At 42.0% G+C, this 22,351-nt stretch overlaps 1 protein-coding gene across 1 annotated transcript; it reads left to right on the forward strand.

Moving 5' to 3' along the window:
* LOC146579970 (protein mono-ADP-ribosyltransferase PARP14-like) lies at positions 1 to 22,351 on the forward strand. Its single transcript, XM_085266564.1, has 14 exons — positions 1 to 197; positions 288 to 412; positions 3,364 to 4,878; positions 4,963 to 5,199; positions 5,449 to 5,673; positions 5,761 to 5,815; positions 5,983 to 6,129; positions 9,742 to 9,804; positions 9,889 to 10,065; positions 10,150 to 10,326; positions 10,439 to 11,059; positions 12,572 to 12,708; positions 13,616 to 13,796; positions 21,724 to 22,351. The coding sequence occupies exons 1-14, from the start codon at positions 26 to 28 to the stop codon at positions 22,014 to 22,016; spliced, it is 4,125 nt and encodes a 1,374-aa protein (XP_085122690.1). The 5' UTR covers positions 1 to 25; the 3' UTR covers positions 22,017 to 22,351.

Genomic DNA, 22,351 nt, shown 5'->3' on the forward strand with positions numbered 1-22,351 from the left:
ATGTTAGTGTAGAATTGCAGATAAAATGGATGAATATCCGTATCCACTGTTTTTTGAAGCCACTGACTTTACAGACAGAGAGAAGGAGAAAGTGAGGAGATACTTTCAGAAAAGGCGAGACTCCGGGGGTGGCGACTGTGGAAATCTTGAAAAACTCGGAGGAAGCGTTTATAAAATCTGTTTCAAGTTTAAAGAGGGTAGGACAGTCGATCATTTGTAAAATATTTTTTTAGCTTTGTGTTTAAATTCAGGCTGTTTCAGTGACTCTGTTTATGGATGTTTTCCAGATCAAGACAGAGTTTTGCAGAGGAAGTTTCACACCATCACTCTTCCGAGTGGAGAAGTGCGGCTGACCGTGAGCCGGACAAGTTCACCACAGACCTCTGACCAGCCATCGACAAGCCAATCACTGGTACAGTTTACTGCTCTTTCAAACACGACTTTTGGTCACAGTAAAAACTGAGTGTCAGAATAATGTGGCCAAACTAGTTTAAGAGGAGTGAGTTAGCCTCCAGGAAAAGTTGGACAGCTGAGGACAATATTGACAAAAAAATTTCTTTGTTATAGTTTTCATTTCATTGTGACTCAGTGTTTTCAGTGACTGACAGTTCTCAGGCTTCCTTCACTTCTGAGTCTCGCTGTTAATACAGAGTGTAAAATACATGTTCAGCATTGTTTAAATAAGAACACATTACCTGAAAAATACATCATGGCACACTGTGCAGATACAGATATAATATTTAGTATTAAACCCTTTGTAGACAAGCAAGTAACCAATGCCATGTATGATACTCCACTTCCATATCATCAAAGATACTGTTTTAAAAAAAACCAAAAAAAACCAAAACACATAGGTCATAAAAGGCCAGATGGTAACACTCTCACTGGACACTTTATTAGGTACACCTTGAGAGTAACAGTGCTGCTTTAAATCTTTGCTGTTAAAATTTTATTATAATGTTGTGGTGTTATTTGAGTTACTGTTTCCTTCCTATCAAGTCAAAGCAGTCTGACCATCCTCTGACCTCTGACATCAAGAAGACGTTTTCATGCAGAGAATTGGATATTTTCTCTTTTTCATTCCATTCTCTGTAATCCCTGGAGATGGTTGTGTGGGAAAATCCCAGTAGATATATATATCTGAAATACAACAAAATATTAAATTCTTTGTGGAATCCATTGACACTGCATCCCGTTGGCACACAAATGAAATAATATTGTGTTCTAAATTATCACCAGTCATTGCATTCTACTTTCAGTTACATTGTGCACAATATCCTGTCCGTTTTAGAAACAGGGTTGTAGCATATTTCTGTTCTAACACAGTGTCAGAGTCAGATATAACAATCAAAAACAAAAACATATAAACAGATATTAATTTAATGTGTTTTTATCAACATAGGACTGTATGAATCTGTCCCGAATTCGACAAGTGGCACAAAAACAAACCAATGGAGGCCCCAGTAGAGTGCAATCAGATGAAGAGTTTATTAAGAACACACATGCAGGAAGAAGTACACAGCATCACATCAGCATATGTCTTCTGCCCAAAAATACACAGAGAATGGTTTATATATCATCAGGGTTTGACACCCCCTCATGCGTTCTATAACATATTTTTGTATTTCTAAGGACATCATTTGTATCTTGTACAGACAATGAGATGATTTTTAGAGCTACGGTCAGACACAGAAGTTCCTCTTTCTAACATCTTTTCCCAAATATGGCGATGATTTCAGTCCCTGGAGGTCCCCGTGGACTTGTCCTCCTGTTGACCCATCTTCTGTCACCTGTTACTAAGTAAACTCAAATGCCACAGGTTGTAACAAGAAGCTGAATACATTCAGGCCTTCACTCAAGCCTGTTTCTAGATTATATGTACTATATGTGTTTTGTAAGTGTGTATGCAGTTTTAACCTTCTGTTGCTCTTAAGTCACCTACACAATAGATTGCCTGGACATTTGTGCCAAACAAAGCTTGAGACCTTTAACTGACTGAGCTTTAACTCTTTACTGAGCACAAAATGCAATGTGTATAAAATGGTCTTAGCTGTACCTGTAATAAAAAGGTTAATATAAAGTCAGCAGGTTTTAATAAACATCTTAATGCAGTATCAATACTATAGATTATATCATTAATGATGCAGAATATATTGTAGCCACAAAATAATTTCTTTAATTCCACAGTGGCAAATGCTGTGGCAACTGCTCAACAACTTTTTTTAGAACTGGTTTATTTAACCCTTTAAGACCTACCATAGAACCAAGTCCGCCAGAGCTAATATTATATTTTTACATGCTGTAGTGCCATTTCTGGGAGCATTTCAAGTTTCTATACATCAATACAACCCAAATTTTAATAATATGTATGCATTAAGTGCATAGTAATTACATAAATTGCAAAAAAGTGCAATAAACTACAATTTTTTTTTTGTTTTTTTAACATATATTTCTAGTTAGAAAAATTTAAGAGGCATATCCCTCAAAACTGTAAATACAAAAAAGTTGCACAAAATAGTTTCCCACCACAGGAAATTTATTTTAAGTGTCTTCATAGTTTTGTTTTTGAAATACACCAAATTTTATATACTGCAGGAAAAACGAAAATAAATCAACTTGCTGCAAGTGCTTTTTATGCAGTTTTTGCAAAGCTATATGTGGAAGGAAACTGTGACCTAGGACAAGCTGATGGCATAAGATGTAAGTACAACTCCTCCGGCTTCATATACAAAAAAATTATTGCGCTAGCTTACTTGGTTGCAGCGCTACCGGGATTTAAAAATAGCTATGCAAAACAGAGTGTGCCCACTCCGACCAGCTTTAAAGGGTTAAGAAACAAATACTAAGACATGTCTTTTTTCTCTTAAGAGTTGCTGATTAAAATGGTGTTTGAGTGTTGGACGTTGTGGAGCTAGGGCTGGACGGTTGGACGTTAAATCAAAATTGTGATTAATTAAACATTTTCCTCAGGTTCGAATAATGAATGATTATGATTGTAAAGTAAGCACACAAAAACTAGGTTTGTGCTGTAAATATACTGAACCACTAAAACTGAGATAGTTTTGGTATTTTCCCATAGTTGTCTTCTTTTTGTTTGATGTTGTCTTTACTATAGCCACATATATGTCCAAGCAATGGAAATGGTAATTATATTTGGCAGTGTTTTATGTTTCCTCCATGAAGGGGGTCATGCATGCCACAGACTGGACATAGACTGGACATAGCAGAGATAGTACATAATGGATGAAGAATATGATTCATTTTTGACTTACTGCCCAACCCTATGTGGTAAATTGTTTACAATAAGTAGCCCATCTTTAAGCATCAACTGACAAATTTGTTTGATTTCTTTCCTTCTTTCAGAGCTCTAGAAACCCAAACATAAAAGGTCTTGAGAAGACTTTCAGGATAGATGTTTTCCTGATGTTTTTCCTGAGAGACAACTGTAAAGCATACAAATTTTTGAAAAAACAACTGTCGTCAATCGGCTGCACAGTGGAGCTAAATTTTGATGAAGAGGAGGTTTTGGTTAGAGGGGAGGTTGACAAGGGTCCAGGAGGAGGATTTGGTGGTGCTGCAGAGAAATGGGAGTATCAGGTGGATCAGGTCTTCATCCAGCTCACCGAAACCTACCTCTGCTATCATGTGCTTGAGCCAAAACAGATGAAAATGGTACTGCAGGACTCGGCCTTTAAGACAGATGATATCAAAGTTTACACAGAGAGTGGCTATGCTGTGGTTGTGGGAGAGGTTGATGCCATGAAGGAGAAGATTGCAATTCTGGAAAAAAGCCTACCCACCAAAAAGGAAGTGCCGATTGTGGAGAAGAACTTCAAGCTCATAGAAGAAGAGTTCAATCGAGAAATGCGTGCTAATTGTCCAGAGGTTACAATCATCAGAGGTAGTGCCATGATCACTTTGGAGGGCCCTGACAAAGAGGTGCAGTCAGGAGCTGCAAAACTGGTTGAACTAATTAAGAACATAAAGGAGAAGAGCGTTAAGTTCCCTACAGCTCTGCTAACCTTCATGAAGACCAGTGATGCCATCCCAAAATACCAAACTCGCTTCCAGCAGAGCCTCAGAAACCCTGTTTTCTTTGAGGTGGGTGCAGATCTGGTTCTGTCCAGTTTGTCCTCTGATGCTCTGAATGAGGCCGAGGCAGCAGTAATGAGAGACCTTAAAGTGACCACTGTACAGCTGCAGGGTGCAATAGATCTCAACGGGTTGAAAGAAATTCTGACAAAAGCCAAGAACGAGGCAAACAGTAGAGAGTTCAGAGTGGACATCAGCTACATGCCAGGCGCCAGGGGAACCTCAACAACCAAAGTCCGACTGGTGGGCTACAGTGAAAATGTGGCCAAGCTCAATGAAGTTCTTCATGACTTCCAGTTGAATCAAGTTTCAACTCAAGAAAACATCAATCTGCTTCATCCTGAAATGGTCGACTGTTTTAATAAAATCCTAGACTTGATTGGCATGAAGCAGACCAAGGTGACCTTACAAGCCTCACATTTTCCAAATCCTTGTGTGTTTGTGTCTGGTCCTCGATGTCATGTTCAGGAGGTCAAGGAGGCCCTAACATCAACTCTAGACAGTGTTATAGTAGACACTTTGACTCTAGATGGACCAGGGGCTCAGCAGTACTTCCAGGAAGAGGGTAAAGTGACTAAAGAGCTGATAGAGGGTTCCTGTCACGTCATTATCCGAGATAAACAAACTGCAGCCACCCCAAATGTGCAAAGACCACGAAACATCAGCAGACTCAGTGATACACCTAGATCTCTCAGCTACAGCAGCAGCATGTACAGCACAGTTGGAAACTCTGCAATCAACAGAACAAACCTGAAGATCAAACTCAGCAGTTTAGAAAATGAACAGGTTTGATTATTTCCATTCAATTCTATTTCCCATAATCCCAAAATAAAATATCAACATTCATGTTATTCAATATTATTTCTGCAGGCGGATGTTCTGGTGGTCCCCATGCTCAACAAGCAGCTGACTTCTACAAATATTGGCAACAGTTTGTTGGCCAAAGCTGGGAATGTATTAAAGTTAAAGTTTGATTCAGTCTTAGCCAGTTGTGCCCTCGCCCCTGGTGATGTTCAGATGGTTGATGCACCTCCATCTCTGGGCTGCTCCAAGATTTTCTTCATTGAGTGCTTGCCTTGGGACGGAGTAAGAGGAAAGAGCGTTCAGGTAAAATTAAGGACTTTCATTAACACTTCTGGTGATGGAAAACACAAAAGAAAAGATAATTAAAGATAATAAAATACTAAATTAATGCGAAAATATCAATGCACAAACCAGATAACTGCAAAGGAACATTTATGCAACCAAACTGAACTTTTTTGTGGATCCCACAGTTTTCCGTGCTCTGTTGCAGTGTGCAATACAAGAGTTAAGTTTGAAAGCATTGTTTAAAAATATGTAAATTTTGATTTGCAGGCTCTTGGTAACGGTCTAAAAAAGTGTCTGGAGCTTTGTGTACAGCAGAATTTGGGTTCAGTGGCCGTTCCAATCATTGGGCCAGGTGTTATTTTAAAATACCCGCTGAGAGAAGCCATTCAACTGTTGACTGACATCATTCACCAGTTTGGATTATCTGCATCTTCTGGATCTCTTACAAACATCCACATTGTCATTAAACCTGGTTACCCTGATTCTGAGGAGGTCAGTTTCAGTTGATATGTCCTGTATGTGATCTGTAACATGCAGGAATCAATTATCTATCATGTTATTCTGTGTTTTTATCTGCAGTGCTATCATGATGTCTACAAACAGCTCAGCTTAAATATGAACCAGGGAGGCCAAGGTAAACTTGCACTACTCAGACTGTCTTCATTATGTGATATTAATGCATAGTGAGGAGATAAAAACATTCAATAAGCCAGTCCCATATTTTACCATCTTCATTAGTACCCTCAGTCATCAGATTAAATATATCAAACAATAGCTAATGTGTGGTCTTCTTCGTCTCAGCAATCTTCAGGTCCCTCACCAGCGACCTAGATGACATCATCATGACAGTGGGAAGTGGGGTTAAACTACATGTGGTGTTTGGTGACATCACTAATGAGACTACAGATGCTGTGGTGAACACAACCAACTTCAAAAGTTTTGACCTTGGTAGGTGAAACTGGGGAATACATGAAGGTGTAGTGAGCAGGACAACCCAGTTGCATCTGTAAAATATTTTTTTATCCACAATGGTAGCATAGCTCTTTACAGCTGTTCATTAATATCTGCACAGAAATGGGGATGCCCATATGAATATAATCTTTGAAGATCAAAGTTTTCATCTAGCATTATCAGTAGGTCACGTATATTAGCTAAAAACCATATAATTATATATACTCAGCAAAAATACAATAGATAGTCATGGTCCAGCAGCATAAGTAATTATGCCACTACTTTCTAATGCACACGGGCCAGCAAAACTAGATAACTTTTTGTATTTGAGATCTAGTACTGATCATGGTTATAGTTTCACATATTATATAATTCCCTCGAAGCACAGACCAACGCAATTGGTTTTCTGTCACTGGTTTATTTGAAGACTGCTCTCCAAAGCCACCGTGAAAACTACACAGCATTAACAACATAAAGGCTCAACATAAGACACAGCGCCTAAAATAACACTGTACAACAAAACAAAATAGACCAATAAATACCTCGTTGGCTGCAGAAAAGGAATTAGTCACCGTTCTTCAGAGGTTTCCTTTTAAGCGTGTAGTTAAAGTTCATTGTACTTAACGTGACTTTCAATAAAGATCATTACGGGCTCATTCTTGCTCCACACTTACAGGTGTTTCCCCGACTTCCAGAAAGGAAAAAGCGAGACTTGTAAACAAGCTTGACTTTCACAATAAAAGCACCATAACTTTAACTACATAAAATAACATAACATAAATAATCTACATCTTAAACAATTTACAACAATGACACAGACCCTGACAAGATAAAAAAAATGATCCAAATTATATAAAAAATGTCATCATCCCAGCAGCTACATATTATATGTGTGAAACTATATATGTGAAATCATAGTGCATTTTTTTTTTTTTGTCAAAGATTTATTTTTTATTTATTGCTTTTCCAACAACATTTTAACCAACAGGAAGAGAGAATTTACATAAAATAGAGGAGGAAATTAATAAAAAAAATTTTTGAGTGTATAATAGTAATGTATGTACATCGTGTATGAACAGTGTTGGGGAAACACATAGATATAGTTATACATACTCTCCCATGTAGATCATTCAGATATTATTACAGAAAAAAATATATATAGATAAGTAAAACAAAGCAAAACAAAACAACCCCCCCCCCCAAAAAAAAACAAAAAAAACAAAAACAAAACAACCCCCACCCCCCCAAAAAAAAAAAATCAAGGGTTAACAGACAGTGCTCCAGAAAAAAACAGGTATAGCACAGTGAGACATTAGGTTTAAGTGCATTATTCCAGGGCTTCGGGCTGAAGTTTAGTCCAAGGGTGTCAAGTTAGTTAGAGAGGCATCCGACCTAACGGTTGCAATGATAAGCTGTGTCCTCTTCAGTTCCAGTCCATTTAATTTCACATCTCTTCTCCTGTCCTTCTATTGAACAGGCCCAGCACTCGCAGGCCCCCCAGGTTCTCTTTAACAGCTGCAACACTACTTCTCCCATACAGGTTAAATGGATATAGTCATTTCTGTTCACTATCGATCATCTCCTCACTTTCCAAAAATAACAAAAACTTTCCCCACATTTTTTTTAAAGGAAGCATGTTTACCCTTTATCATAGACGTAAGTTTCTCCAAAGCAAGGGATTTTGACAGTGTCGACAACCAAGTTCTCAAGTGTGGTCTACTAATGGATCTCCATGATGTGGCTATGCTATATTTAGCCTGTAACAGGCAGAAGATTGTGGTTAAAAAAACCCACAATCCCCAAATTTCAGCGGGGAAAATTCCTAGGATTCATATGGTAAATGGCCTGTATTTATATAGCGCTTTACACATTCAGTCATCCACCCATTCACACACTGGTGATGGCGAGCTACATTGTAGCCACAGCCACCCTGGGGCGCACTGACAGAGGCGAGGCTGCCGGACACTGGCGCCACCGGGCCCTCTGACCACCACCAGTAGGCAACGGGTGAAGTGTCTTGCCCAAGGACACAACGACCGAGACTGTCCAAGCCGGGGCTCGAACCGGCAACCTTCCGATTACAAGGCGAACTCCCAACTCTTGAGCCACGATCGCCCATAGTTTAGGACATAGATTCAGCTTGACACTTGTAATATGAGCAATTACATCTAAAACTTCTTTCCAAAACTTTTGGATTTCTGAGCATTCCCACAGGCAATGCATCAGTGTGCCTTTTTTCCCACATTTAACACATATGTCCAGAGTTTTGGGGTCAAATTTGTTTAATAATGTTGGGGTGATATATGTTCTCATTAGCCATTTATACCGGATTAGTTTAAATTGGGTGTTTATAGATTGTGTTTGGGCTTTCAAGCAGGCTTTTTGCCATTCCTCTGTAGTTATTCTATACTCTAAGTCTTGACACCATGCGAGTCTTTCTTTTTCTGAGGATGTTTGAGAGCCATCTCTGAGGTTGCTGTAAAAACGGGATATTAAACCTTTCTTCAGCTGATGGTTTATTGCTATGTCCTCTAATGAGTTTAGAGTGGGCAATGTTAGGGATTTTTGAGTTTTTGATATGAAGCTTCTGATTTGAAGAAATGTTTGGTTGGAATGCCAAATTTCTGTGTCAAGCCATTAAAACATAGTAGGGTGTCCTTGTCAAATAGGTCTGCAACTTTGGCCACAGGCCTCTGACCGCTCACATTTTAAAGCCCATAGTGCATATTAGGCATATTCAGCAGGAACAGGCTTAGTGGATGACAAAATGCAAAACTCTGAGGCACAGGTGCTGGAAAGCAATCAGGACTGAGATTATCAAACAGTAACAAAAATAAGTGACTCAGTGACAGTCCGGCAGGGAACAAAGGTGAACAGGTATGCTGCCTGTAGTGTGTACTCGGCGTGAGTATCGTTTGATTTCTAGCCAAGCATGTTTGGCAAGGATTAACCATTTACATACCTTAGAATACCAATTCTCATAAATGTATGTGGATTGATTTGGGGAAATTGGGTTGATGAGTAACTGTAAGCAGGAAGCAAGACTAAGAAATTAAATGGGTAGAATGTCTGATACTACACTGCAAGTATTCAACTGTGCCACAAAAGGGAACATAAAATAATACTGTGGCATCAAGTGTCTTATTGTTGTTGCTGTCTACTGTTGATCCAAAGTTGTGCTTACTAATTAAATACAATTATTAAATATATAAATATATCAGTATTTAACCAATAGGCACTACATATTCATTTTAATAAGATTATCTTAGACTTTTTGGAGTCCTAACTTTTCCTTTCCTGCTACTAAAAGGTTGGCTTTTGTGATTTTTATTATATGCTAACAAATCGAAATCTATTTGTTAACCAACTGTGCAACTTGCCCTAAACTTTACAGTAGCAAAAGTCGGCATGTTACTAAAAAAATGGATGGCAATAGTTATGTAAAGGTCAATAACCACCATCATCACCAGTCAGTCCTGGTGCTGATTAGCTGTGTTAGCATGCTAAAATTAGAACAAGATTAGCATATAGCACAGCTTCACAAACTTGCCTTTATTGACAGATTGTAAGACCTTTAATATATATTTTCTTATTTTTCGTCATCTACAGATGGAGTATGCAAAGACATCTTAACTGTAGCTGGACCAGAGGTGGAAGCTAAACTGAAAGCAGGTGAGAAAAAGAGAAGCTGCTACTTACCTTCTCATCTTACTTATCTGACTCTCACTCATCCATCCTCTGTCACTTTCTGTGCAGCAAAAGTGAATCGAGGACAAATTTTCGAGACCCAGTCTGGAAACTTCCCATGTAAAACTATTTTACACGTGCATGGGAAACAGGATGAGGTCCTCATTGAACAACTTGTGTGTGGTATCATGCGTTATTGTGAAATTCATAAATACAACTCAGTGGCAATTCCTGCCATGTGTGCTGGTAAGTATCTTGTTCAGCATTTCTATTTATTCTGTTTGTTGTGAAACACACACATACACCTAAATGCAAGTGGTGTTTTAACAGGAGCTGGAGGGTTGAATCCTGCGATTGTGGCAGGAGCCATTCTTCGAGGGATCAAGTCATCTGCATCAATCATGACCAGCCTCACCAACATCCGTCTCGTCCTGATTAAGATTGATGTCTTCTTGACTTTTAAAGAGGAAGCGATGCAGATGTATTCCCCAGCTGTCATCAACAGAGGTGACAGAAATATTCACAAACTGACATTTTGTGTAGTTATTTAGTGTAATGAATTTTAAAATAAAAACTGATTCAAAATATTTTACTGAAAACTTTTCCTGATTTGTTCTAGTACTTCCAGTACTTCCAGTTCAAGTACAGCAACAACAGCCTCCTCTTTCTGTGAGTGCATACCTCAGCAGTCTCCATATCAGCTCTACAAGTCAGCAGTCTGTCTTCACGTTCCTGGGTCTTTCCAAAAAAGACGTTGACGATGCCATGGAAAAGCTGAAGCATCAATATCACACACAGTGCTCCAGTAACACCTTCTCAAAGGAGGAACTGGAACTCCTCGACCAGGACGACATGATGGAGCTGAAGGAGCTGGTGGAGTCTGAGGGTTTATTCATGCAAACAGATCAGTCTGGCGCCCTAACAGTGAGCGGGCTAAAAGGCAGGGTCACCCGGGTGATGCAGAAAATGAATCAGTGTCAATTAATGGGTCTTGCTAATGAGGTGAGAGTCAGGGAGGAGGAGGAATTGTACCATCGAGTTGTTTGGTGCATCCTGGCACATAACGGAAACTGGGAAAGACTTCCCAGAACAGCCAATCACCAACTGGAAAACAACGAATTAACAGAAGGAATAACAGATGCACAGGGACTCACATGGGAGGTTAATCTACAGATGATGGTGGCCACACAGCAACTGAACAGACAGGCGATGAAGCTAAAGCGACTTGAGAATCTGAGAGGTGAGAAGATCTCAGTGTTGTGTAAAGAGCCTGACTGATACTAGAGTTTGATGCTTGAGAGCAATATAAAGTTAAAACAAACAATTGTTAAGATTTTGATTTAATGATTTATTAAAGAGATTTCCATGAAATGAAATCAAGATTTAATGAAAGGACAGTGTAGAAATAGAAATGAATAATGTATAGCAAACTACTGCACCTGTAAGAAAAACAAACATACAACAGCTGGTACACAGAAATTTGCAAATGCACAGGTACATAAATGCAGTGCTCTAGATTAACTTTTTGCCTCAGTTGCACTGGTGCGCCTAACTTTTTTTCTTAGGTCCACCAGCACAAAAGTTAAGCGCACCCAAATTTTTCAACCACATCATTTAACCCCACAGTTTTACATGTTCACTTTTTTTTTACTTGCTGTCCATACAGACAGTATTGATTTGTAAATAATCTTGTCAACACAAAGTTCTTTATTTGGTGCACATTTCTACAAGAAAGATAAGTTACTGAAAAAGTGCTTGTGCTTAAAGTGCTTTGGCATAATCTAAGGGTTTCACAATTTGGCATAATTTTAAAAAGTTAAAATTTCTTCACTATTAAACAGCAGAAATGAGGCTTTCTTGTCGGAAGTCATTTTATCCCTTCATTCAAGCTACTCACCTCTATTCACCTGCACTTTCAAACGCACACACGCAAAGGACTACAGGAATATCTGGACCACGGCCAATCACAGAGGTCCCGCCCGGTTATCTCTGATTGATTTAGACCACAATATGAGCATAATGTGTGTCTGTTGTTGACCACACGGAGACTTTCGGAATTGCGGACTCTTTTTATTTTTTTGTACTGAACGGCTGGTCACACCGGTGCGACCTAGGATTTTTTTTAGTCACACCATGGAAAAACTAAGGTGCATATGCAACCAAACTGGTCACACTCTAGAGCCCTGAGAGTCCCAGAGTACTATAGGCAATAGGTAACCGACCCTGCTAGAGGCCAGCTACTGTGGTGCAAGCAAAAAAGCTCAAGTTCCTGAGCTCCAGGCGCCCAAGAATTGTCCAGTACCCGGCAGATGTATGTGGGGGTATGAAACAGGGGTGTGTGAAACGCAACCCACAACCCTCCGTCAAGACACTACGTGTATGAGTGATAAAAAACAGTTTGAAGTAAAGAAGGTTGCAAAAGTCATTATGAAAGTAAGCATAAACAGTTCATTTTTAAACAAGAAATATAAAAATCCCACACCAGCAGATAACTGAGGATCATATTGCCCTGTTATTTCATGTTTAAATGTCTAACTTAGAAGCAGTGTTATGTTATTGTCAGACAGGCCCTATTACATGTTTCATTTTGGTTTTATTCACAGACCATCCCATGAAAATATAGATTTTTTGATTTGTTGTTTGTTGATTGGTATTTACTGCAAGATTTGTAGTAAATAGCAAAAAATAAATCTCAGCATAGGCTCTTTCTGTGTCTTCTCGTGTGTATGCTATATATGCTTGTCTCTTTTAGACTTTACTTTCCCTCTGTACTGGGACAGCATGGCTGCCAGTGAAAGTATGAAGGTCATTCCCCTGGAGTCTTCTTCTCCAGAGTACCAGACAGTGAAGGAGGCCTTCAAACGAACTGTCACCAAAACTGTGATGAAGGTGGGTGGCTCTCCCTGCATCAGTTTCTACTTATATTACCTGTCTTATTATACGCATGCTGCTTCATCACTACTTTATTCTTCTTAAATGTTATTAATGAAATATTATGCAACTGTAAAGTGGAACACATAGATATTTCTGTTTTAACTTGCTTTAATATTTATGTATATTATTCACAGTAATTCCCCATTATTTATTTATTATTGCTTCATGTTTATGACGTATCCTATCATAAATTCTTCCTCACAGTTTGTTGAGATATACATATTTACAGATATATGTACATATAAACAGATACTGACACAAATATACATGAACATACATGCGCACACCCGTACATGTATATACACACTGTCTGTGTAAATAGTGGGTGAGAACGACCAGTCAGAGCGGTCATGCTGGGACTTTGTTTCAGTTCCTCACTCAGCCTGTTCCAGTGCTTCACTTCCACATATAGAGATGCTAAAACTTCATTTATTAATAAATGAATTATATTTAAATAATTAATGTACATATAAAATGGAAGAGTAAAACATCATAATATAATTTCAAGTTACAAGAAATCAGTCAATGTCACATTATATAAACAAACTAAATTCACCATTTGAAAGATATGATTTATTTAATTCAATTGTATTTATTTATTCATTCGGGATTTTAGGAGGATTTTAGTTTCAGTCCACCATATCGCTGAAGTCCACTGAATTGATGATGACATAATTTGCAGTATTAAAGTAATTAATTGATTGCTGTTGATAACACAGACGCTTCTCATACCTGAGATGCACGCCTCATTTTATGGCCCAGAGAATATATAAGCATAAAACGACCCCTCAGATGTAATTAATATCCTTGACTACCTTGTTTGGCAGCTTGTTGATCCTTTGTCCTTCTTCTCTGTCGTCAGATTGAGCGTTTGCAGAACGTTCACCTGCGTCGCGCCTATGAAGCACAGAAGAAGCACATTTCTGATAAGAATGCACAGGAGGGAGGAGCAGGGGAGAAACTTCTGTACCACGGGACGACCCAGGAAAATTGCAACTCCATAATGAAAACTGGATTCAACAGGCGCTTTGCTGGGCAAAATGGTGATGGTCTTTTTATAATCCACAACTACAGAACACGCCAGAATTTATCTCTTAAGCTTTTGGAAAGTACCACATGCAATCTGTCAGTGCCAAAACCATGTTCTAACCAAAGTCAACACCGGAGTCTTCTTACAATTGCACAAATATTTGCAAAACACTAAATATCACTCCCTCCAGGTAATACACAACTCCATGGTTCTTCATTCACAGATGGATTTATTCTTCCGTCACACTTCTCCTCCAAACCACCATAAAATCCACAGTCAAACTGTCATTACATAACCGTAAAGAATGACCAGGCATAAATATTACAAATAAACATTTAAATCAAAGTTAACAAATATGCGATAAACAAAACAGTTACTGTACCTCGCTGGCTGCATGTAACCATGGGGGAATTAAACAATGCTTAACAAAAAAATCACTCCCCAACTTCTTTCACCTCTTCTTAAAGCTTCGCTTCACTTTGAAACAGATTATTTAATCTTTTTTGTGACTTATTTAACTTACAACTTAGCTTCTTTGCACATGCTTTCTTAACTTCCCTTTGCGTCTCTTAAAGGAGCCTATGTGCAACACAGAAAGTAACATAGTACCTACCCCAAAAGAAACAACAATAAATAAAGGAAATAGAAAACATACATAAACACAATAAATTAAACACATTGAAATAATTTACATTTATGGCAGTTAAACTAAACAAGTAGAGTTACAATTAAATGTTGAAAGAAAAAAAACATTGTCTTTACATTAAAAGGTTTTTGTCACGGCTGCACAGCAGTTGTGTGGTGTATTGAAAAAAGGATCCAAAATGCAGGTGCGAGTGAGTGTTTATTTACAGCGGTGAGAAGGTGACGAAACAGGAAGAGCAGAGAGTAAACAAACCTAAACTGGGAAGACTAAAGAACAAAACTTAAACCAGACACTCACGGGAGGAGGAGCGAAATGCACAAAGTCCAAAAAGGCCCAGACGGACAAGGTCAGGGGGCCGACCCGGAGGCCAAAACAGTTCAGTTCCAGGGGCCGACCGTGTGAAAGGCAGCGGCAGTGGGGCAGGTCCGGAGGCCGGCCACGCAGTAGGCAGTGGTGTGGAAACAGTCCTGGGGGCCGACCGTGCGGACGGCAACAGCGGTGTGAAAGCAGTTCTGGGGGCCGACCGTGCTCATGATAGCGGTGGCGACAATGCAAGTCCGGAGGCCGGCCACGGTGGCGAAGACTCCCAACATGCGGCCTGGCAGATGACCGACGATGTTGAGGCGGCAGCTGGGGACCAGAAGGCTGCGTGGCCCCCGCAGTACCAGGTGAGAAGGAGGCAGAGGCTGAGGCTGGACCAGACGAGGCAGAGGGGGGAGCAGAGGCTGGACCAGACGAGGCAGAGGGGGGAGCAGAGGCTGGACCAGGCGAGGCAGATGAGGATGCTGAAGCTGGACCAGGCGAGGCAGATGAGGATGCTGAAGCTGGACCAGGCGATGCTGAAGCTGGACCAGGCGATGCTGAAGCTGGAGCAGATGCTGGACCAGGCGATGCAGATGCTGGAGCAGATGCTGGGCCAGGCGATGCAGATGCTGGAGCAGATGCTGGGCCAGGCGATGAGGATGCTGGAGCAGATGCTGGGCCAGGCGATGAGGATGCTGGAGCAGATGCTGGGCCAGGCGATGAGGATGCTGAAGCAGATGCTGGGCCAGGCGATGAGGATGCTGAAGCAGATGCTGGACCAGGCAATGAGGATGCTGAAGCTGGACCAGACGAAGCCGATGATGCTGAAGCTGGACCAGACGAAGCCGATGATGCTGAAGCCGGACCAGGCAACGGCGTGGGTGAAGCTGAAGCCGGACCAGGCGAAGCTGAGGCAGAGGCTGATGAGGAGGCTGCTGCGTGCGAGGATGATGAGACTGCAGCTGGCGAGGATGATGAGTCTTGGGGCTGGACGGGCTCCTCGGGCCCTCCAGCTGACGAGGCAGCATGCTGGCTAGGTTCTCCTGAACCTCCAGCTGACGAGTCTTGAGGCTGGACGGCCTCCTCGGGCCCTCCAGCTGATGACACAGGAAGCTGGGTGGGCTCCTCGGGCCCCCCAGCTGACAAGGCAGGAAGCTGGGCGGGCTCCTCGGGCCCCCCAGCGAAAACAGTCTCAGAACCAGTGGGCACCGGAGCCCCTGGCACACACATGACAGAACCAGCAGGTGCGGAGACCTCTGGCAGAGACAGAACAGAACCAGCAGGCGTGGAGGCCTCTGGCAGGGACGGAACAGAACCAGCAGGCGCACGGGCCTCTGGCAGGGACGGAACAGAACCAGCAGGCGCACGGGCCTCTGGCAGGAACAGAACAGGACCAGCAGGTGCGGGGACCTCTGGCAGAGACGGAACAGAACCAGCAGGCACACGGGCCTCTGGCAGGAACAGAACAGAACCAGCAGGCACACGGGCCTCTGGCAAACACATGGCAGACTGCAGCTGCACAGAGCATTGAGTCTGCTCAGGCAGCGATGGCCGGGTGCGGTCCTCAGCTGGCTTCTTAACCGCCAGGGGTCCAGAGTCTGCTGGGGGCTGAGACCCAGCCTCTGGGGAGGCCCTGGGGCGAGTAACAGTCTCTAAATTAGCCAGTTTCTGAGAAACTAGAGTGGTTTTAATGAGTTTGTCTCTCCGCTCAAAATGGGTGCTAGGAACGGGATTCAAAATGGGTGGCACAGACACAGCGTCCAGTATGGAGGGAGCGGGTGACCGGGCTAATGGAATAGATGCAGGCTGGGCTAATGAACTGGCTAAAGGCTGATGTACAGGTTGAAGTGAGACTGGAGTTGGTGGTGGAGTGGCTGAAACACAGTCAGTTACTTGTGAGAGGTTAGTTACCACGAAGGTAGGTAAACGCCGTGTACTGTCTTTACCCTCCCCATGAACAGCCCCAGAAAACACAGTCCCAGAAGCACCAGTGTCCTTAAAACTCACCACAGCTGGTCGCACAGGAGTCCCTGAATCCGGCTGTGGGGTGAAGCGCCGGTGGCGCGAATGTTTCCTCCCCACCGCTGACGGCTCCGACAGGCAGGGAAAAACCTCTGGGGGGTCGGGCCGTGAAACCTCCGGTGGGTGAATCTGAGACGGATGCTTTGTGGCGGTCGTAGTCCATTGTTGCTGGGCACAATCCACTACTTCCCGAGCTTGCACCGCTTCCCGGGCTTTATGCAGCTCAGCGATTAAGTCTGTAAATCCTCGGACCTGGTGGAGATAGGGATTTCTGGCCAGGATTGCCTCAACGGCATTTATCCCCACAACCTTCACTCGTGCATTGGAGGTGTGGGTTACCCAGTCCACCAGGCGTAGGGCACGTGTGAGGTCGCTCTCCCCGGCCAAGACCGCTGGATCCATCTTGTGGTCGCGTCGTACTGTCACGGCTGCACAGCAGTCGTGTGGTGTATTGAAAAAAGGATCCAAAATGCAGGTACCGGCTGGGGTGCGAGTGAGTGTTTATTTACAGCGGTGAGAAGGTGACGAAACAGGAAGAGCAGAGCGGGGAGTAAACAAACCTAAACTGGGAAAACTAAAGAACAAAACTTAAACCAGACACTCACGGGAGGAGGCGCGAAATGTAGTGATGGGACGTTCTGTATCGAGGCTTCGGAGCGTGTGTCGAGTAATGGAGGGGGCGTTTCCGCGAAGCGCGTATCGAGGCTTGCTTCATTTATGGGAGGAGCTGAAAATGATGACGTCCGAAGCCTCGCTGCCCGGCTGTACCACGTGACTGGTTCATGAAGCGGTTCGAACTTTGCCGCAAATAATCATTTTCCATACTGCCAGCATAAATATACACAGTATACTGCCATCACTACAATATACATGTTTTACACACTCCTTTTGTTGTTGACATTTACAGGCTGTGTGCAAAATGCCACACTCTTCAAATTCATGCCAGCTATTATTTTTACGTCCAGTAGGTGTCCTGCTAGAGCAAATGAAGCTTCATGAAGCTTCGCGTTGGGGTGAACCAATTGGATGAAAAGCTCCAGTGCTTCATGGGGCTTCATCTGCCCATCACTAGCGAAATGCACAAAGAGAGATGGCAGAGAGACGCAGAATGACTACCAGGTAACAGAATAATGCAGACTGACATGGAACTAAACAGACAACACGACAGAGAGCACAGGAAAACACAGGGCTTAAATACACGGGGAGTAATCAGGGAATGGGCCACAGGAGGGAGACACAGCTGGGAGCAATAAGGCTAACGAGACAGGGGAGAGGTAAAACTGAACACACTGACATGAGACATGAACTTTCAGAATAAAACAGGAAACTAACAGACAGAGAACCAGACAGGACACTGAACTTGACAGGCAGACTCATGAGCAGACACAATAACACCATGGACAGACAGAGGGAACACAGAAGTGGGAGCAGGCAGGCAAAGAACAGAAACCTAACAAATGGCAAAATCACAACATGAACAAAAGCATAAGGAAACACAAAACACTGAGTCCTTAGACTCAGGACCATGACAAAAACACTGAGTCCTCAGACTCAGGACCATGACAGTTTTAGTTATCAGGGCATAATAAAAGTAACCTTGTCATTAGCAGTCTTGAAATTAAGTAAATAAAAACCTCAGATGACAGGAAGATATATAAGGTATATTAAGTTTCATTATTCATTTAACAAAAATTAAGCCAAAAGGAGGAAGCAGTGTATGAAAGCCAAAGTGACCCCTTTATAAAGTATTTTTATAAAAACAGAAGTTTTGGCAATCGTTTTTATCGTTATTTTTTTTAATCTTTTTTATCATTAACTTGGTTTCCCTGGGTCTTTTCCCTTGTGTTGTGAATAAATCTTCTTTTTTGGGGGGGGTACCAGTACTGGTTTTATTTTGTTGTATTTCACGGACCGACACACAAAATATTGTCGGTTATAAACCAGTCCATGACACAAAAAAGGTTGGGGACCGCTGTTCTAGAGTATTCAGGTGTGTGTCAACTGTTGCAACCACAAGACCTGGGCACATTGCAGTCATTGAGTAAACCATGAGTGCCTCTGTTCTAAAGAGTCTAATGTGACATTATCTGTCTGACAGCTAAAGCATATCCAATATAGATCATGCAGTAAGACAGTGATCCCAAGCACAGCAGAAAATCTACAACAGAATGGCTGCAAATGCTGCAATGGCCCAGTGTCCTTGCTTAAATGATGTGGTGGGACCTTGAGAGAGCTGTGCATAAATGAATTCCTGCAAACCTCGATGAAGTGAAGCAAGAGTAAAAAGAAGAGTGGGACGAAATTTCTCCATAACAATGTTAGAGCTAGATAAAGTGACACAGGGAATGACTACTTAAAGTCGTCTGTGAAGGTTCTCAGTCATCCAGGTCATCGTAGTCTAAGGAGCTTGCAAAGAAAAGCGTCTGGACTTCTTTAAGTTGCTTGAAGACGTTTCACCTCTCATCCGAGAAGCTTCTTCAGTTCTAAGGTCAAATGGTGGAGAGTCCCAGATATAAACCTAGTGGGAGTTTCCCCCCACAGAGGGACAAAAGGACCCCCTGATGATCCTCTAATCGCCTGAGCCAAGGTGTGAAACTGGGTGTGGGTCCCAATCAGCCAGGGTTTCGGGTGTGTTCATTGTGAAACCTGGCCCCACCTTATCATGCGAATTCCTGAGGTCAGATGGCCCAGGATGTGAGTGGGCATTAAGGCGTCTGGGAAGGGATCTCAAAACTGGATTATAGATGGCAGAGAGTTGGTGTCGTAAACCCCCGCCTCTGTTCAAAGATGGTTGCTCACAGTGGACATAGATGGCTTCTTTCACTCCTCTTTCAAACCATCTGTCCTCTCTGTCCAAAATGTGAACATTGGCATCCTCGAAAGAGTGTCCTTTATCCTTAAGATGCAGATGGACTGATGAGTCTTGTCCTGTGGAGGTGGCTCTTCACTGCGCACATTAACGCTGTGGATAAAAACATCAAGTTCACCAGGGAAGACACAAAGGACAACTGTTTGCCTTTCCTGGACTGCGCTGTGCACATTGAAGAGAACGGCAAACTCAACATCGAAGTTTACCGGAAGCCCACACACACGGACCAGTACTTCCTCTTTGACTCCCATCACCCTTTGGAACACAAACTTGGAGTAATTAGGACCCTACACCACCGGGCAGAACATGTTCCCTCTAAGCCTGAAGGAAAAAAGAAGGAACACCCACATGTAAAGGAAGCACTCAAAACGTGCGGCTATCCTAAATGGGCGTTCTTAAAGTAAGCAAAGAGGCACAGAAAAGAAGACCACACACCAGCGAGGGAGGATAAGAAGGACAGACGCAACAACATTGTCATCCCCTATGTAGCCGGTGTATCAGAGAAACTCAGGAGAGTTTTCTCCAAGCATGACATCCCAGTGTATTTCAGACCCAGCAACACGCTCTGACAGAAACTGGTTCACCCGAAAGACAAAACTCCAAAACACAGACTTAACAACGTGGTGTATGCTGTACAGTGCAGCGAGGAATGCTCAGACCTCTACATTGGAGAGACCAAACTTCACAAGCGCATGGCACAACACAGAAGAGCCACCTCTACAGGACAAGACTCAGCAGTCCATCTGCATCTTAAGGATAAAAGACACTCTTTCGAGGATGCCAATGTTCACATTTTGGACAGAGAGGACAGATGGTTTGAAAGAGGAGTGAAAGAAGCCATCTATGTCCACTGTGAGCGACCATCTTTGAACAGAGGCGGGGGTTTACGACACCAACTCTCTGCCATCTATAATCCAGTCTTGAGATCCCTTCCCAGACGCCTTAACGCCCACTCACATCCTGGGCCATCTGACCTCAGGAATTCGCATGATAAGGTGGGGCCAGGTTTCAGAAGTCCAGACGCTTTTCTTTGCAAGCTCCTTTGACTACTTAAAGTCATTGCTGCTAAAGATGGTTTAATTATTAAGGTATTGAGTCATAGCTTGTACTTAGTTTTGTTATTCACTGCTTCTGCATTTTGGTTTAGTTTTTGTTAAATAAATAATAACATCCTGTATGAGACTTAGCTTGATCAGTTTTTTTACCTTATGAAGTGGCACATGAAAAAACCCCACTTTGTATCAATAGTTTTTTTTACTGCATTCGCCCACCGGGCAAGCGTTGTTTGACATGAGCAACCGACTTCGTGAACACCATAACACAAAACAAGGCGACATAGGATTGTCAAATAGATACCATAGGTGTCTCTATTAAAAATCTTGTTGTCTGATGTTCCACGCTTCACAAAACTGACTCTAATGGTGAATAGATTTAAGTGTTTATTACAGTATTTGTTATTAATTACAAATGATGAGAGTGAATGTGTTTAAATAGACCTTTGACAAGTAACAGCCCATCAAGTATTACACTATTTGGTCCTGTATACTGTCAGGACAATGCAGGTAAGAATACACTGTGAGTATGAGAGCATTCATATATTAAGGCTGAATAAATTATTTTCACTTCTGGTGACACTGATGTTTCAAGGATGGCATGGAAGGCAGGGATTTTATTTGTGTGTGTGTGTGTGGGGGGTGGGGGGGGGGGTTGTGTTTGTTTGAACATTAGTAAGCATTTATGGCTTTGGGACACATAAAAACTGGTGTTTTATGTGACTGTGAAGGTGTTTTCAGGCCTAGTACAATAGCAGCACTTGATTCCTTATCGGGTTGAACAGATATTTTATGTTCCTGCATGCACTAATAAAACATGTCAGTTACAGTCAACAGTGTGGTCTAAACACCTGGTGAAAGATATGAAATTAACAGTATAGTGAACTAGTAATTCTGTGTTCTACAGCTTGTACTTCCAGGGTATTTGTGACACCTAAAGATCTACTGCCAGGAGGCTGAGCGGTAGCATGTGATTGATGCTGCAAGTCACTACAGTTTAAAGAGGATCACCTATTGTTAACTTTCTTTTTTTTCTTCCTACACTCAGCAACTTCATATGGTCGTGGGACCTACTTTGCTGTAAAAGCCAGCTACTCAGCCAAAACCACCTACTCCAAGCCAGCTGCTGATGGTTCTCAGTTAATGTTCGTCGCCCGAGTCCTCACAGGCATCTACACTCTAGGCCAAAAGGATATGATGGTGCCTCCACCTCGAGACCCCCAGCAGCCTCATGACCGCTATGACAGTGTGGTAAACAGAATGGATAAACCCAGCATGTATGTTGTGTTTCATGACAACCAAGCGTACCCTGACTACCTCATCACATTCAAGGGAGAGTAAAGGAAAAGTTTTTTTCCACTGTTTACAAACGAAGGTGTCTGAAAAATCCAAAAAGAAAATTATAAAACTTATATATGTACATTTCACATTACAAACAATTATATTTAATGAAATTCCGAGTTTATTTCTTAAGTATTGAATTCTGTCTGATTTTATGCTTAATTATTGACCTGCTACTGAAGTAGAAATATATGTACATAAACACTGGAAACATATTACGCAATCATGCCGTTTAAAATGTTTTATTTGGCAAAAATTTGCACCTTATATCTTCACTTTGCCAAGTGTAAAGCACTTTGAATCACACCTAATTAATCTGAGAACATGGCACATAA

This window comes from Mchenga conophoros, linkage group LG3 (genome assembly GCF_057382185.1).
Source record: "Mchenga conophoros isolate Kocher_MC1m ecotype Shallow Benthic linkage group LG3, M_conophoros_male_GT1.1, whole genome shotgun sequence".
In the NCBI taxonomy this organism is placed as follows: Eukaryota; Metazoa; Chordata; class Actinopteri; order Cichliformes; family Cichlidae; genus Mchenga; species Mchenga conophoros.

Bases quoted from the DNA above. Each gene is read 5' to 3' on its own strand.
- LOC146579970 (XM_085266564.1), top strand. From the start codon at position 26: ATGGATGAATATCCGTATCCACTGTTTTTTGAAGCCACTGACTTTACA. The intron at 5,816-5,982 runs GTAAACTTGCAC...TCTTCGTCTCAG, and splicing joins TATGAACCAGGGAGGCCAAG to CAATCTTCAGGTCCCTCACC. The intron at 9,805-9,888 runs GTGAGAAAAAGA...CTTTCTGTGCAG, and splicing joins GGAAGCTAAACTGAAAGCAG to CAAAAGTGAATCGAGGACAA.